The sequence below is a fragment of the Halyomorpha halys genome, unplaced genomic scaffold, assembly GCF_000696795.3.
Source record: "Halyomorpha halys isolate HHAL.00 unplaced genomic scaffold, Hhal_1.1 Scaffold1287.1, whole genome shotgun sequence".
Classification (NCBI taxonomy): Eukaryota; Metazoa; Arthropoda; class Insecta; order Hemiptera; family Pentatomidae; genus Halyomorpha; species Halyomorpha halys.
In genome coordinates, this window is record NW_027112028.1 from 166,276 (window position 1) to 185,398 (window position 19,123).

Genomic DNA, 19,123 nt, shown 5'->3' on the forward strand with positions numbered 1-19,123 from the left:
TATATGAACCATGTAATTATTCTTAGGGGACATATGTCCCAGAATAAAGTTATTTTTTCATTTCATTTCATTTATCCCTGTCAGTTTATTTGGAGGGTTTTTGTCCCACAATATCTGCCATCCCTGGGATATGACCTATCTTAGTAGCCGTGTGCTCCCCAATGGTGCTCCTTGATATTTGTTATCCAAGGAATTCTAAGCAATCAGTGAGTCAGATATGATTAATACATTTTGAAATGATGACGTATAGCAGAGGCATTGCGATGGTGTTCACCACTGCAATGTAGAAACATGAAAGTTAGTCGAATTTACGTTTTCGGGTTGTATTGGCAATTATAAAGGCTGAGGATGTGTTAGATTTAGATTCGATGAATATTAATAAATGATTAGATAGGGACCGAATTATTTTAGTATTGTTCTTTGTACTTTTTTTTCGTCAAGACTCCCATTGGAGTTCTATACTGTATTCTTTATACTTTTTTAGTTTGCATATAAGTCCAAGCGGGTACTTCATTTTATATTCCGGTCGGACAGATTTTCTTTAATTTATTTATTGGTAGTCATTATTTCTGGCAGTGGTGTTCCTTTGTTAAAACTTTGTCGAAATTTTAGGTTCGAAAATGTATTTATAAGTGGATGTGTGTTTTATGGGTGCAACTTCGTCAGTTAACGGCAAACATTTGCTTTCTGAACAATAGAAGCAGTAGGCCTGATTCGACTTGGACTTTGGGTTGGACTTGTTCGAAAGGCTCCTATTGTGAGACGCATATCTGTGAGGTAGACGCATACCAAGGAAAACAGAGTCAATCTTGGCTGAAATATTTGTATGAGCGGAGCCTTAAACAAAGCTATCGTTATCTATCTTTGGGGGAAATAGAGCTGGATATACTTTAAATATTGTATTCCTGTCCGCTCCCCAGCTTGCTCCGCGTAGTACCCTTAAATTTTAGACACCGAAGGCTTTTCGAATCCTCTTTTAAAATTACGAGATCCATCCTTTGTAAATTACAGAACTTACTCCATTGCTCTTTTCTATCGCAACATATGGAGAATTAAAAAAATATCATAATACCGCGGTTCTATTAAGTATTCCATAAATTGTATCTGATGTTCTGAAGGATAGCTTCAATTACAAGGCAATCGGAATATTATTTACTTTAGAACCAAGTATGATGCTATAGTAAGGACGCCAAGATTTCAATGAAATCTAATTTAAACATCGTAGGAATCCAATGATAAGCATGAAGATTGCATTAAAATAGTATTTATAATATCAAATTTACTTAAGAATAAACAATTATTAACAACGAAAAATATATCCTATAATCCAATAGGAGATGTGGTCGATTTGATAAAATATCAGAAAGTTTAACTGTTCTAGATGGTTATTTGGACTTGGTAATGAAATAAAATTAAATTGAGGTGATAATGAGAAGAAAACTGCAAATATTTAAAAAGATGCTTACGCAATTAGCAATGTCCCAGTTCAGATAGGAGGTTAAAGGAAAAGGTGATGTCATGCACCAGTGGGTGTGATTCAATTCCTCTGATAATAGACGTGCGGTTTGGTCAGTTTTGCGAGAGTTTTGATAGCTACCTGTTGATAACTTTAGTAAATCGAAATGAGTGCTGAAAAATACTACCCTTTTAAGGTAATTTTCAGAAAGTTTTTATTTTTTATCCACATACTTTGAAGTTGGTAACAGAAGAGTATGTATTAGATTTAATTTTATCATATATTATTATTACATTCGATAATTTGTAATGATAACTCATTTTATAAAGAGATATGCCATTTTTGTTTACAGTGTACTCCTACTGTGTTCCCTGCTGATAATTTTGATGCCAATGCAGATGCTGCTGCACTTAAACAAGCAATGAAAGGTTTTGGAACTGATGAACAGGCTATTATAGACATACTTGCTCATAGAGGAATTGTGCAAAGATTGGAAGTAGCAGAAGCTTACAAAACCTTATATGGGAAGGTATGTGTTCATCTTAAAAACGAATATAGATATTGGTTAGGATTTATGGTAAAATTTGGTGAATAAAATTTAGATATACATCTTACTGTGATATTTATTATTACAAGTTTGGTATTAACAATTATTATATACATTATTTAAATCTTGTTAATTTATGGATTTTGTTCTGTGTTTAGTTATTAGATCTTCATTAAATGATTTTCATTTTAAACAAAATAAACCCTCTTGTCTCATCTATTCTTACTTATTCGTGAAATAAATTATTCGAGACATTTCTGTTGAATATTCTTATCACCCTTGACATACTTAAGAAAGGTTGTGAAGAAGCTTATTATTGCTATAGATGCGCACAATTAAAAATAATGTTATCCATTAACTTTTTATTTTATATTAAATTGATTTACATCCATTTAAATTGTTTTTAAAATTTATAAACGTAGTAATCCAAAAAAAATCTTGAAAATATTTCTTTTCTGACAAATCTTTTTGAAACAGTTTGTTATTATGCAGATGTGTATTTTTATGAAAATTTAACATCCTTTTGTAAATATTTGGTGATTAATTCTGTATTTTATAGTAAGAAGATATTGGTACATATAATTTATTATGTATGCTGCTTTACTTTTTCCTATTGTTTCTAACAATATTTTAGATCATTATCAGATCAGCTAACAGAAATGTGAATGTATATAATAATTATGTTAATTAATTGATTACATTTTGATTATATAATTTATCTTATTTAAATATAATTTAAATGGATGTAAATCAATTTAATATAAAATAAACAGTTAATGGATAACATTATTTTTAATTAGTGTTTGAAGAGATAAATTAAACACTAAATTAAAATGTGTATTATTTTATAAAGCAGTGAATCATATCCAATTATTCATCTCAAAAACATTGAGGGAAAGAGAATGTTAGTGTTTTTATAGGTCTACTGATATTATCTAGATATTTCCAGGAAAGATGGGTTACTGGGGAAAACCAGGGAAAAAAGCAGCCACAGACAAATTTCTTGATTGTTAAAAGGTGAATAAAAGAACATAAGGTGGGATTTTTAAAAACTTCATATTAATAATCTCGAATGTTTTGTTTAGAGGCGTAAAACCTTTTGGCCATCAACGCCTGTGGATTGTTATAATAAAGCTACACACATACACACACCCAAACACCCACATACATTCACTCATGCACACGATTCCAATGGGAATAAAATAAAAAAAATTATAAAGTAAAATAAAATATTAAAATCGAAGATGAGCTCTGATTTAGAAAGGAGGTGGTGTGCTTTTAAAAAAGAGCTTCAGATAAATTTGGGGTCAGTCCTATTTTATTTACTGTTGGTAAATAGTGAGGGCATTCTTCAAAAATATATTTAATTGTGAGCATAGACTGACAATATTGGCACGTTGGAGGTAGTAGTTTTCTGATCAGGTGAGAGTGCGTGAGGAAGTGCTATTCTCTAAAGAGTTAGTGCAACTTCTTCTCTGTGGCTGCTGCCGCATAAGATTATTATATTAATAATCTACATTTTATTAATATGTTTTAGGATTTGATTTCTAACTTAAAAAGTGAACTTGGTGGGAAATTTGAAGATGTTATTATAGCGCTTATGACTCCTCTTCCAGCCTTTTATGCTAAAGAGCTTCATGATGCCATGTCAGGCTTTGGTACAGATGAGGAAGCCTTGATAGAAATATTGTGTACTCTGAGCAATTATGGAATCAGAACTATTTCTGCTTTTTATGAACAGTGTAATTATAATATATTTTTCAATTCGTTAATATTGTTTTATTATATCAGATTCATTGATGTTTATTCTATTTTTCAATTTTATAGTATATGGAAAGACATTGGAAAGCGATTTGAAAGGTGACACCTCGGGTCATTTCAAACATCTTTGTGTTTCTCTATCATTGGTAAGTGATGAAAACTTTCATTTTCATTTCAATTTCATTACTTGTAACTTAATGTAAATTTGTTTATATCAGGGCAATAGGGATGAAAACCCAAGTGTAGATGAAGAGCTGGTAAGGAAGGATGCTCAAGATTTGTTTGCTGCAGGTATTATAATTTGAAATAAGTTTTAAAAAAAATTTAATTTCTTATAATCTTCATATAACAAAAAACAGGCCAACAGAAAAAATTGAGTACTAGATATAAAATAACAACTACCAACTAAAGTTTTGATTTTTTACCAATAATTATTTATTAATAATTATTTATTAATAAATGCGGCATATTCAATATTAATATTAAAATTAATCCTGAAAGATTATTGATTGACCGTGTGTATAGATGAATGGAATATGGTCCGGGTGCGGTCAAAAAAACTCAAATAGTAAATGATAATACTATTTTTTAAAAATAGCATTATCATTTACTATTTGAGTTTTTTTGACCGCACCCGGACCATATTCTATTCATAAAAGTAATCCTGTTTCCTGAAATTCTGAAGTTTCATTAATTTCCTGAAGTTCTGAAGTTTCATTAATTTCCTGAAATGATCTGGTTTCATTACTTTTGTTGATAATATCCAATTGTCTTTAGGAGAGCAGAAGAAGTGGGGTACCGAAGAATCAGTCTTCAATTCAATATTGGTGACTAGGAGCTATCAACACCTGAGGCAGGTGTTTTTTGAATATGAAAAATTAACAGGCCATGATATTGAAGAAGCCATTTGCAAAGAGTTTTCTGGAAATGTCAAAGATGGTTTATTAGCAATAGGTAACACATTATTATTATTAATTGAATATTTTAATTCTCATTGTCAAAATATTTCATATATAATGAAATTCATATTATTTCATATATAATTTGTTGTTATTGACATTTATTTTTAGATGTATAATTACCCATTAAATATGAACATTTACTTCTATTATACTTTCGTTTTTTATCGAGTCCTGAAATGTTGTTGGATGGTAGTTAAAACACTTGTTTTTTATGTTTGTAATAAATAAGGTTTCCTACAGTAAAACAAGGAATAGAAAGTACAACCTTAAAAAATGATGAACTTTTCGTCTTAGCTGAAGATAATACTTAATCTTTCAATTAATTAAATTATTATTTTTTAAAAATATATTCATTCATCTAAGTTCTTAGAAATATCGAGGAAGCTGTGTAATATTAATAGCCTAAAATATAGTGATAAATTTAGTAATTTAGAATTTATTGTTGATCCTCAAAATTTAGGAAATCATTCATTAAACACTTGTTTAATTAAACACCTTCTTATCTATGTTTTTTATTAATATGATTTTAATTTGAATATTTGTACTAGGGACTTGACAAGCATACTAGAAAGGAATTTATATAAACATAATAACCCGGTTTTATGTTTCCTCATTATGAGATGTTTCAGAGTTATGACTAGAAAATTTCTACTAGGAACCGGTTTTGGTCAAAGCAAATCACTTGAAAAAAAATTGGATTCTTTTTCCAGAGACATTATTAAAAAATATATTTAAATAAAAAACAAAGAATTTAAAAAGTTAAATTAATTAAAAAACTTATAGACAAAAAGATGTGAGTATTTTTTGGATTTTATTTAAATTATTTGCAATTAGATTGAAAATGAAAATAAAATTAAGTTACTGAGGCTTATCAAAAACTGAAATTGGAAATTAAAAAAAGGTTTGCTGAGAAATAAATTACAAATGTTATTTAAAGAAAAAGTTAATCTACTAAATGAAACAAGATGTGGTTTCTTAATGTATTTGACGATACGTATTGGGGCAATATTTTTATTTTACATATTTTTTTACCTATACATTAACTTAACCCTAGGCTCTTTAAAAAAAAAAAAATGAAAAAAATACCACAAAAAATCATTTAATCATACAAACTTAAAATTTTTATTGTGAATGAAAGAAGCATTTATAATATACTTAAAAATTGAACACAGCATGCCTATAATAGTCATCATTTACATAGTTCGGCATTTTAAAGTGTTGTCTCAGGTTCATATCTCCAAGCACACTGTAGAGAGCATACCCTTCTGCCGACTTAAGCAAAGTTCACACTTAATGGTGCCGTAATTCCATTCTCTCTTACATAACACTGAAATCTAAATATATGCCAAAATAAGACTACTATATGTACATGTTTGTTAAATAATACCTGACTTAAATCGAATTTAACTTCATTTTACAAGGGATGGAATCTGACATAAGTACTAGAACACCCTATATTGTACAACTTTGTATTTCAACTTAACATTGAAAAATTTGCATAAAAATTGTTTCTGGTGTTTTATATCATTCGAGTCTTATTAAAACATGATATAATAATAAATTCATACTGCATCTTAAGAATAAAAATATGATTTGTGATTTACAGTCATATCTGATAAATTTAATATTTTTTTTAACATTACAGTGAAGTGTGTCAAGAGCAAAGTTAGTTTTCTTGCTGAACGTTTATATAAAAGCATGAAGGGTCTTGGTACTAATGACAAAACTCTCATTAGGATTATTGTTTCAAGATCTGAGATTGATCTCGGAGATATAAAGAGAACGTTTGAAGATAAATATGGGAAATCTCTTGAATCCTGGATAGCTGTAAGTATTTTCAGTTTTTTCTGAGCTAAAAGGTAGGCTGTATAAATTATTTTGATTTATGCTTGCTTTAAGTTTATATGCTTACATATGTTATTAGTTCAAATATTTTGTTAGAATATAGTCCGGACGGCTGTCAATAGAAGTATGAAAATAGCACAAAACTTTATTGCTAATCATAAATACTTTTTGGTTACTATATGGCAGAGTTGGGCGAATATTATTCGAATGACGAGAGACAAATACTTTTTTATTCGTGAATTTTCTACTCGCATAATCAATTATTCGTACAAAAACATATGATTAACCATCCTAATACTTTTTTATTTGTTATGATTTTACACGAATAATCAATTATTCGGGCAAAACAATTCGAATAACCATTTAAATACTTTTGTATTCGTCCATTTTATAGAAAAATAATCTCTTATTCAAATAATTAAATGATTAACCATCCGAATACGTTTGTATTCATGTAAAGATGACATTTTTTATCTTACAGCTATATATAGATGTATTTTATAATCCCATATAGATTAATTTTAGCTTTTCTGAATTGTAACTTATAAGGGTCCATTTTTATGTTTTGGGATATGTAGAATATGAAAATAACTATTGATTTATTTTAACTTTTCTGATTTCTAACATGTTAAGGTCCCTTTATATGTTTAAGGATATGTAGAATATGAAAATGCTATCGATTTAATTATCGTGTATCGATTTATTTTAACTTTCTTGATTTTTAACATGTTAGGGTCCCTTTGCGGGGATGCGATCATTAAATCAATAGCATTTTCATTTCTGGCATATATTGAAACATATTAAGAGGACCCTAACATGTTAGAAATCAGAAAAGTTCATATAAATCGATAAACGATCACAAAATCTGTATCATTTTCATATTCTGCATTCCTCAAAACGTATATAGAGACCCTAACATGTTAATCATCAGAAAAGTAAAAAAAATCGATATGCAATCTTAAAATCAATATCATTTTCATATTCTGCATTCCTCAAAACGCATAAGAGGACCCTAACATGTTAGAAATTAAGAAAGTTAAAATAAATCTATACGTGATGTTAAAATCTATATCATTTTCATATTCTGCATATCCGAATACCTAAAAACTGGCCCCTATGTGTTAGAAATAAAAAAAATTAAAATAAATCGATATGAGATCTTAAAATCGATAGCATTTTCGTTTTTTACTTACTCGTCTAAATATATGAAAATGGGACCTTCATACATTTGAAATTGAAGGTGGTAAAAAAATAAGTGAATTTAAAAAAAAAATCAAATCATTATTCAAATGAATTTTTTATTCAATTGAAATAGTATTTTAAATATTCGTATTTTTTAGTCGTATTTTTATTCACATAAAAATTTATTCGTATCATCAATTGAATAAAAACTTCGAATAAAAAAGAATTTGTTTCTTGTCAATTGAATAATTTTTGCCCAACTCTGCTATATGGTAACTAGCAGGCAGCGAGCAAGGAGTGCTGCCGCAACCCGCCAGGGCTCAGCACTACAAGCGCCTCAGAAGCTAAGCCAATTGTATATAATCTTATTATTATTATAAAAATAATGTATCTTGTACAAATGTATATATGTTTATATGTAATATGCAATAATGCTATTTATAAAATAAAAAAAAGTGAGCAAAAGGAGTCTTCTGAACTATCTCAAGTAGAGTAGAAATTGTGAACTCTCAAAATAACTGATCACATGAACCCTTCAATTGTCACCAAACTGATCAGTGAATGAAGCATAGCTCCTGAATGGATAGCTCATATGTAAAATTAAATATAACAGGTAACCTTAAAATACCAAAGGTAGTAAAAGGTAAGACACAACACGAATTACTTTTCTTTCTTACACAGTAATGGACTACTAATTCACATTTTATTTCTGTTTTTAGAGGGTTCGGAAAAAAAAAAAAAAGTTAATGAAGGGTCCATATCCAGGTCTAGTCATAGCACTGGTGGCGTATACTCTACTTGAGATAGAAAGGTTTATTGCCAATTGTATTCTCACAAGAGTTGTTTTTTAGTATACTTACTCATGATGATGGCCTATCTCCTCTCCCTTCTCTCCAGCAATCTTAGTCCGTCCGCTTCATCTCGACTTAGCGGTAATTAAAAGGGACTTAACGATTACACTGGTCCTTCTGCTTCATCTTGGCAACCAGTGTAATTGATCTCATCTCACCCCAGCTCTAGTCCATCCGCTTCATCTTGGCAACTTGAGCTGCACCTAGCCTTATCTACTTACTAGTCTGTCTGCTTCATCTCGGCAACTAGTAAGCTGGCTCCTATCTTGACAGTTCTAGTCTGTCCGCTTCATCTCGGTAACTAGAACTGTTACTCTACCTCAGACTCTCTCTTACCTAGACCTCCTCTACCTACGTCAGTGTCCAGGGCTCATCCCCTGACACGGGCCTTCCTTTCTTACCTACTATTGAAAACGCCTTGTCGAGGGCCTTCTGTAAAGTAGATATCAGGCTGGAGAACCACCTAAGACTAGACAACCCCGACATAACCATTCGGCTACCAATAAGTAGGTTTTTAAAAAATATTTTTGTTCCTTATTGACTGCCATCCGGACTATCTTCTTACACTCTGTTACACTTAGGCATTGACAGGATTTCACCAAGAGGGGAGCAGGACTCATACACTTTTTTCATTCTGAAACGTTAGGTAAAAGAAAGATATGTAATTCTGCATGCCAAGAAATACTCCCACCATTTCTAATTCATAAAATTGAATCATTACTTTTTAAGTTTTTATTACCTATAACACATTAAATTATTGAAAATCAAGCATTAACTTAATTATTGTACATAAATACATACAATACACACAATAAATACAAAAATATAAGAGCTGATGAAAAGGTTTGCTATGAGAGCCTCCTGGGATTGCAGGCAAAAATATTAACCACCTCTTGTACGATGATTGCCTTCTTTGACTTGAATCAAATCCCGGTGGAGACTGAGCATACACAATCCGTTCAACCTATCCTATTCCATTTTAGACTGTCCTTGTTTTGACCTGCCACAGGGTGCTGAAAGCTCTCTCTGTCAAGCATCATGAAAATGATTAGAAATCTACTTTTTAATAACGTTTTCTATACTTTAAATACGCATAATTGATTATCATGGCTCAAAACAGATGTTACTTTCCTAATTATAGCATGTTTCCAGGAAGAATAGATGTATCAAATAAGTTCATTATTTTCTTTTTTTTTCTTGTGTCCCTAAAATATGCGGCTCCTAACTGCTTCCCTCTGCCTACACCCTGTTGCAGCTGTTGCATACAATCAACTATTAATCTTCCAATTTACGCATTTTTCTTAGTATTTATTACGCTATGACAAATGTAAGGAGAATTCAGGTTTATCATCGCTATAATCGCAATCTGTTCAGTATTTCAGAACAACAATATAGTAGCAGTATAATGGTTGTTACTAAATGAGCTTGTTGGTGGTGAAAGTTATTTTTTATCACACTTATTCAGAGGTACTCCCTTTGTATGACTTGCATTGACTATATTAACTGGCAGTAATTATACAAGGAGAAAAAAACACTACAGTGTTGATGGAAGGGTGTAACAGTTGAAAATATTCTTTTATAGTCTATAAAATATTGATTGTTTATGATTTTATTTATTTGTAAATTTTCTTCTACTATTCTTATAATTTTAAAAATAACATTTCTATTTACATGGCTTTTAAAGTAAATCTTGTAGTGTAGCTGCTAATATTATTACCAATCATGTATAAATTTTATTTCTGGGTTAATTATTTTTTTCTATAGGGGTTAGATTTATTATTAATTCATCTATCCTTGTGAGGAAAAATGAAGCCTCTCCCTGCATTTATCACTGCTTGCAATCTTTATGGCCTGCTTTTAATAAGATTAAATAGTCAGACCCTCTTGATAAGTTCTATCCTGTATTAGATTTTTTTGATTGAAGTTATTCTATCTAACATAATTGTACTGCTTTCTAACCGCACTCTTTCAAGCAAGTTGAACAGCATGTATCTCTGCATCTTCTCCCTAAGACCTCTGAAAACTTCACACCTTATTTTATTGTTTCTTGTTCTTTGTACAGAAAAACAAAACAATGTTTAACAGTTAGCATCAGGTAATATAAAAATAGACTGATTACATATAAAATTATTAATATATTTTATAACTGCTTAATTTTGACACTTTGATTTTAATTTAAAATCTTTTATTTTGACTTATACTCCTCAAGTTAATTGTTTTAACCTGCATATGTTTAGTACTTTTGCTAATTACTCAACCATGGGCAGCTTTGCAAGTTTTTTTTAGGCCAATTAATTTATAGGTTTTTTTATTTACCTTTTTACTAACTTAATTTTCAACTTTTTGTAATGTTAATGGTAGAACCTCAATATAATCTGTTTGAAATGAAGCTTCCAGAACAGCCCAGCATTACGGTGCTTAATGTTTTTTTTTTCAATATTCATTTTTGCTGTTCAGTAGATAGCTGTTGAACTATTTAGTTAATCATTTATTCCTTCTGGAAATATTTTTTTTCAGGATGAAACATCAGGGGATTACAAGAATGTCCTCATTGGGATTGTTGGTTAAAATGAAACCATTTTTTTCATTACTCAGCACTTAAGTACGTTAAACCTATTCATGTGTGGCATTATGTTTTTCACCATTTCTTTTTAATTTACTAAAATTATAGGAGTTTTGTTTGTTTCTTTGCACTTTGATATTTAACCAATTAATTTTATTTTATTTTTTTGTTTCGCATTTTTACTGGCTTGATATTTTCAGTCTTATAAACTAATTTCACTAATATCATTGACAGTAGTTATATGGTATGGATTTTAAAATTTGTTTTACCTACTATTAGTGGTTGGTCTTAATTTAAAATTAAAAAAAAGATCTTTTATTTTATGTAATTTTCAATAAAATTAATAAAACATAAAATAAGCAGCCTTAATAATAAAATAAGTTTTGTACACTTTAGGTTTCAAAGTTTGTTTATGGGAGTCTCTTTTTAGTAATGTCTTGTCTTAGTCTCATATTTTTTGTATAAAGGGGTTGTCAGAAATAGGAGTAAGGGAATTTTTTGTCAGTATGTATACTCTTTAATCATTGCGAGCTGTTAGACAACATGCTTCAAATTTTGGTGTACCGAGTATAGTTGTTTACTATCATCATACACATATTTTGAATGACCTCAAATTTTAGTTACTCACATTTATAGCTCCATACGGGAGCACAATAAGTTATTATTGTGCGTATTACTGCTTTGTTCAGGATTAATTTGTTTTTTTGTTATAATTTAAAATTTCTACTAAAGAATCAGATCATTTTTCAGATGATGTTTTTAGCTCCATTGCATTTGTTTCGTAAGTGTTTGAAAAAGGTTAAAGATTTGTCCAGTTCTAAGCCTATGTAATTAACCTACTGAGCCCATGAGATTGCAGTACCATTAATTTCTATGTTTTGAGTTATGTTCAGTTTTCTTTCAGTGGATATAATAACCTGTGTTTTTGTTTTGTTTACTTTAATCTTCCATTTTTTTAAATAAATACTGAGTTTTTTTAAAAGAACCTGTTTACTATTGTATCTATTCTATATGACAATCCATAAATGGTTCTCATCAGCATAGTGTGAACTTTCTGCAGATGGGTGTGAGGCAAGGTCTTAGATATATATGTTAAGTAGAGTAGGGGAAAGGCAGGGGATCTTGTAGAAGACCAGCTGATAGGTAGTGAGTTGCAGAGTTAATGTTATTTATCAGGATGAAGAAGGATCTATTGCTGAGGTAGGATTCCAGGAGGTGAATGATATATATGGTTAAGTTTTAAATATGTAGTCATGAAGTATTGTTTTGAAGATTTTCTCTACAGCTAAATACATCTCATACAAATTTGTAGATATATTAGTTCAAATTTGTTCTTTATGATAATTATTCATGTATTTTTCATTTGAATGGTCATAAAAGATGGGAACCTTTTCGAATTTTCTTGATGAGTTTTCTACTTTTATCTGGAAGCCAATCTTTAGTTCGCTTTAGTTCTTTGTTTTACCGAATTGGATCAAATTATTTTTATAGCTTTTAGAGGTCAAATTAATTGACCTTAGAAATTTAAATTTGGAAATACTGTCCTAACTGTATTCCAAAATAACAAAGTTTTATGATAAACTGGTTAAATTTTACGTTATGTGCTTTTATTTTTCTTCCAATGGAGAATATTGTAATGAATTGGACTATTTATGCTAAAAATTTTGTTATTGTACAAGTATTTTTTTTTTTACTTATGTGTCTACAATATCAAAGTTTAAATAAATTATGAATATTTTGTTTACAGAAATAAACTAAATTATTTCCTTGTTTTATTGATTTAATAATTTAAAGATTCTTATGGAGTTTTCTTTTTGGTGACAAATGTTTTCTTTACAATGATATATGATAAGAGTATCACAATTTTTTAGTAGCTTTTATGTTGGTTTCAAATTCATCCAGAACATTATAACTACTTTTTTTTAATTGCGACTTTTGACAATTACAGGATGACACTTCTGGTGATTATAAGAAGACCTTACTTGCTCTGGTGTCGTAGCCTTAAACATTTTTTTTTATATACTGTAAATTTTATACTTTAATATTAACTCTTGGTTTGGTAAGAAATATATGAAAAAAAAATTGGAAATTGTATAAGTATTAACATATGTATAAATGTACCTTTTAATCAAAAATTGTTACCACAGTGAATAGAATGTTATTTTTTTTTAAATGATTTTATATTTATGTAATGTTAAATTAATGTTTTTTCATGTGTTCAATATATGATTGAATCAAAATGTATAGTTTATGGATCTAAAAAATGTTACTGTAATGTTTTTGTTTCTTCTATTTAAATATTACTTCATTAAAGCACTCAATGATGTTGAATTATTTTTTAATGATACTACTTACACCATCAGTTATATATGGTTGTTTATGTATTGCAATATAACCAATATGCCTAAACAAAAATATATTTGTTTAATATATTGCTGTGTCCCATAGTGTCACCCTTTAAATTTGGATTATACATTGAATGCCTGGCCTGTTTTATAGTATTAGTAAAATGACTTAATACATGCCTGTTACATACACATGACAATTTAATATCAGGATGACAATAAATTAATGTAAGTGGTTATGAATTTTTATGTTTCCAGATTACTTTTTTTTTTTATGTTATCCCTCTAATTTATTTGCCATAATACCATGTTTCTACACAATTATGTCAAACTTACTAAAATGTTTTGGTAGTTCATGAGCTTCCACAGATAAAAAGTTGTTATGACGATTTTATTTTATTAAATTTTGAAATAGTACTAGTAGTTGCTATATTGGCTTGTTCAAACAAAAAACTCTCCAGCTTTCTATATTGGTAAAGGTAATTCATACTATTTTAAAAATTTATTTTGAAGTTTGAATGTTTTACCTTACCTCTTACATTTTTTCAAAGTGTTACCTGTAGTTGGGCCAGGGAAAAACCTTTTCCTGAGGTAAATTTTTTTTCTTAAATTTAGTTTTCTTGGATATGTAAATATGAATTATATTGTCATTTATAGCATGATTTCAACATTTAAGCTCGGGTTGAAGTTTGTTTGACATAAGGCTCAGAATAGAATATCGGTTGATTGATCTGTACTAAAATAAACATGAAAAGCAACATACAGTCCGATTTGTACCAAGCTAATTATTTCATGAACTTATTCAAACTTGATTAAAAGATGAATTTGTTATAAACCTTCAAAAAGTGGATGTTACACAAAAAATCAAAGTAATTAAATGGAGCTTTTGCCAAAAGAACATACTCGAATGATAGGTAATAGTGAATCTTATCAACATACCAATATTTACAGGAAGAAAATGTTACAAAAATAACTTGATTATTGAATTACTACAATTTTAAATCAGTTAGTGGTTTCTAGCGTTTCTGAAACTTTTCACCAAGGATGATACCCAAAAACTCTTCATGGAAGGAGAATAAAATGTTAAAGCATGTTCACAACCAGAACTCGATGATTAAAAACGACAATAATGGATGAATTTTTATAATAGTAGGCATATAGCTATCAAGTAGAATTTACTGAAATTTTAGTGGGGCCCCATCTCATTGCATTGATTCCAGTTTATTCGATGAACTATATGTTTAATTAGCAAAATGTATCACACTTCTTAAAATGTATTATGTAAAAGTAAATAAGTAAGTGATAAAAAATTGGAATCATCAAGATTATATTAGTTTTCCTAGTTGGCACTTCAAAGGAATATGTTAAATAAAGCATAGGTGGTTGGTTAAAAGATGACACAATATTAAGAGTTATTCAGTCAGCCTTTTAGGAGACCAAGACTATGTATAACAACCCATTTTGATGTCATTGACAAAATATCCTTCATGAACTCATGGTGAAATAAACTCAAAAATCGCCATACATTTATGGATCATGGAAATTTGGAATACATGCATTATTCCAATAATGCACGAACCTACAACCATATCTAAATAAGGTGTTCTTACATAAATTAATGAAACATGAACAACTCTAATTTATTCAAAAAATTTTACAAAACTTACACATAATTAATCATTATATATACACACCACTAAAGCTAATAGTAAAACAAAAGGCACAGGATTTATATCCATTTAATATCTTCATTACCAGAGGGGGAAAAAGGGATTAAATTAAAATTCAAATATTGATGACTTTATTGGTGCTCGAAATTTTCATTGTCTCTTCACAGAATTAATTGTGTGACATTTAATTAAAAACATTATAAAACTAGATTTGAAGCGTCAAAAGATATATATTACTAACTATGGGATTGCTAATCTCAACAGTTGCTATCTTAAAGGGGATTAGCAACCCTATCACATACATTTCTATAATTAATTTATTATATACTATAATAATTAATACAGCTAAATCTTCATCAAATCTTTAAAATATAGACCATGGGAATCATTTTAGAGATGAAAATTGAAGGAAGAACAAAATAGAAATAAAATCCTGGAAAGCAGAGATACTCACTTCTGGGGAACTCTGCTTCTCCTGAATATCAAATTTATTAATTTTCCTGATATTATAATATTTGAAAAAAACTGCATCACACTACTCCTAAATTTCTTCTGGATTCAAAGAAAAGAAAAATCTAGAAATAGATATCTATGTACAATAAAGACCATAAATACTCTGATTGTTACAGAAGCTGTTAGTTAACTTGTGTAATATCTAAAAGATTTTGATACTGGAACAATCAAGGGCAATAAAATAAAATAAAGCATAATGATAAAGTCACTTTCATACCAAATAATAATTAGGGATGAGCCACAGGCTAGCAGTCGGCAAGTTATTTTTGCTCCAAGCAGAACAGGTGATCTAAAGTAAACAGAGCCAATTTAAAAATTCTGAATTCCATATAATTGATAAATATTGCAAAAATCAAGGATAAGACAGATATGGTATCTTCAAACTACGAATGTTGTATAGAAGAATAGAGCCCTGCTTTATAAATGGAAGTTACAAATCTTAAGTTAATACTAAAAATAAAAGAAATTAGAAATAGAGATTACAAGTCTTTTTAATGCACTAGTGCAAAAGGATGAAAACTTTAAATTATAAAGGAATAAAGTAATACAGGATCCATCCTAAGCACAGTTACAAAAATCTGGAAACAAAGTATTTAAGAAGATATTGGGTTACAGGAATTGTTGAAATAAAAAAAATAATCATAAAGAGAAAAAAAAGTTTCTTCCATACCTTTTACTATGGATTTCAATACAAAGCTTAGAATAGAGAACAATGAGCAAGGAACAAATAAAATTTCTTTAAAAATTGCAAAAGTTATTCTGTAATTCCAGTATGTTATAATGGAGATAAAACAGAAAATTTGTATTATATTTATACTCAAGCCAGTGGTCTCTTGTTTAAATCAGCCAAATACAAAACAAAAAAACATTACAACAGTATATCAAAATGCGGAGTACTTGAATTTAATATAGAAAAATAAAATACCATTTGTTATTCATTCAGATTTGATTACACATATATAAATTTTTAATTTAACACTTAGACTGTGGGGACTCCCCTGAGATATCCTGATTCTTTTTTGCTGATATTTTCTTTTCTTTTAATCTAAATAAGCATTATAAAATGTTAAATAACTGTTTTTTAACCATGATGAAACATTGTCATAACCTGTGTATGCCACTGAATCTAAATATGCAACCAGTTGATACTTGAATGTTTTGTGGGTTCTTTAACTGAATTAAGTAAAAAGGACTCTAAAACTTTATTGTATACTGCCATATTTTCCCAAAAAAATTTATATGTGAAATAATCCGAAATTATTTTTTTTAAATCAAACAATTTTAAGTAAAAAATGTTAGTGCAAGTTTATAAAATAGAATAATATATAAGTAAATAAATTTATATACTTCAAAAAATAAATTAGATAATAAAAAAAATTTGGAGGAGAGTAAAATTCCTTAAAGGTGGCAGAACCTGGAACGATCATAATTGATGGAAGCTAGAACAGTACAAAACAGAGTTTAGGTCAATCGAAGGTGAAAGGGAGGTGCTAGACCTCTTCCTACCACTCTGAATGCAACCTAGAAAACGGTCCTCCCTTGACGACAAAGTGTTGTCATACATGTTCCAACCCCACCACAGTTTCACGACAATGTGTCTAACAGCAGTCAAAGTGTTAAACCAATAAGAAGATGAAACTTCATAATTTCAAAACTAGAAATAAAATACTGGAAGATTATTGATTGGCCGTGTGTAAAGATGAAAGGAATATGGTCCGGGTGCGGTCAAAAAAACTCAAATAGTAGAAATATACTATTTTAATGAGCCAACGTTTCGCCCCACGTTGGCTCATTAAAATAGTATATTTCTACTATTTGAGTTTTTTTGACCGCAACCGGACCATATTCCTTTCATAGAAATAAAATAAAAAAATCAATAATTGCCAGTTTTCATTTTTATAACAATGCGAGTAGTATTTTAAATGAGAATGAAAAATAAGAAAGCCACTACCGTAAAGCATAGAGCAGCAGTGTCTTATCATTTCAATCATTATGTTCGATAGGAGACATAGAAAAATATGCCATGCAACAAATCCTTCTACATCTAAGAAAAACAGTGATGAAGCTCCTCCAAAAGCCAAGACTAATAAAAAAAAGGTAAGGCAGCATAAGTGTATAATTGGGGATTTATCATAAATTGGTTTGTTGGGAAATATATCGGGGGTAATTTGATGTGATTCATCCTATTCACTTTGAATTACCATAGATGGTAGCAATCCCAACAAAAGAAATTTGATAAAAATCCCCATGCATTTACTCTGGCTTGTAATTAACCAGTTACTGAGTTATAATCAATACAGTTGAATGTATTGAGATTTAATCTTATATTGCACGTAGTTTTTCACACACCTTCAGTAACCGACCATTGCATCAATAAGTTCGAATTACTGAGATTTCACCGTATGTAGTCATAGATCTCATAAAGTTCAAGCAAAGCCACTTAGAATACAAACAAATGATAGACCATTTGACTGTATGTATAAGGTTAAAAATAGAGTAATATTATGTTTATTCCTAAGTTGAAACTAATAGTTAAGTTTGGCTTCAATAGTCAAACTTCTCTAAAATCTTAAAACTACATTATGGCTGAAAAAAACAATGACTAGAGCTAGATAGAGTTATTATTGTGCATAAAACATTATTTCTATGACTGCACTTCTACAATAGATAAAATGGAGTAGAAGTTCTACATCTAACTGAAAAGTATGTTGGTAGATTTCTATTATTAAGGTTTCAAAGAATTTAACTAGTCAGTCGACCCTCAATTTTGAATTTGGCACTTTAAATAAAAGCAATATCATAACTTAAAACATATCAGTAGATATATATATTCATTTAGATTTTAGATCATGTTATTGATCAAATATAAGAAAAATTAGATACTGGAGAAACACATTTTTTTTGGTGTGATAATTTAATGCAACATGTTTCTAATAAAAGCAAAATTGTTGAAATAATATAGAACCATTCAGTCTTAGACCTACAAGTATACTTAATTATATATCAAAAATAGTTGACAATAAATATATCAAACAATATTAAACAATAATATTTTATAGAATAAGTTTTTTTTTCTTTAAACAAATTATATTGAAGTAATAATAAATCTTTCTAAAATAATTCATATCAAATTCTCAAAATAATATTAAATGTTTGTAAAATAATTCATATCAAATTCTCTAGTTCATTGGTTTCAGATGGCAGTTGTAAGTGGCTCTAAACAAAACCTTTACACCATAACTGCCCACCCTGAACATTCTATCTGACCTGAGTTGATCGGTTTACTACAATAATGGCTTTCCCGAACTGTGGTGATTCCATGGGTTAACAGTCAACAAATCAAGAACTGAACTATCAATAACAGTCAAATGTACTAGGAACTAAAAGATTTTTTTTGTAATAATTAGTTTAAAAAAGTAAATAGATTT

General features: G+C 29.1%; 1 protein-coding gene across 1 annotated transcript; it reads left to right on the forward strand.

Moving 5' to 3' along the window:
* The first annotated feature begins 1,491 nt into the window (after positions 1-1,491).
* Positions 1,492-13,498, forward strand: AnxB9 (Annexin B9). Its single transcript, XM_014434021.3, has 8 exons — positions 1,492-1,652; positions 1,809-1,985; positions 3,541-3,745; positions 3,831-3,910; positions 3,983-4,055; positions 4,542-4,718; positions 6,372-6,553; positions 13,116-13,498. The coding sequence occupies exons 1-8, from the start codon at positions 1,623-1,625 to the stop codon at positions 13,164-13,166; spliced, it is 975 nt and encodes a 324-aa protein (XP_014289507.1). The 5' UTR covers positions 1,492-1,622; the 3' UTR covers positions 13,167-13,498.
* Positions 13,499-19,123: the final 5,625 nt, after the last annotated feature.

Coding starts and splice junctions, on each gene's coding strand:
- AnxB9 (XM_014434021.3), top strand. CDS start 1,623: ATGAGTGCTGAAAAATACTACCCTTTTAAG. Junction 1,653..1,808: donor AAAAATACTACCCTTTTAAG/GTAATTTTCAGA, acceptor TTTTGTTTACAG/TGTACTCCTACTGTGTTCCC. Junction 4,056..4,541: donor TCAAGATTTGTTTGCTGCAG/GTATTATAATTT, acceptor AATTGTCTTTAG/GAGAGCAGAAGAAGTGGGGT.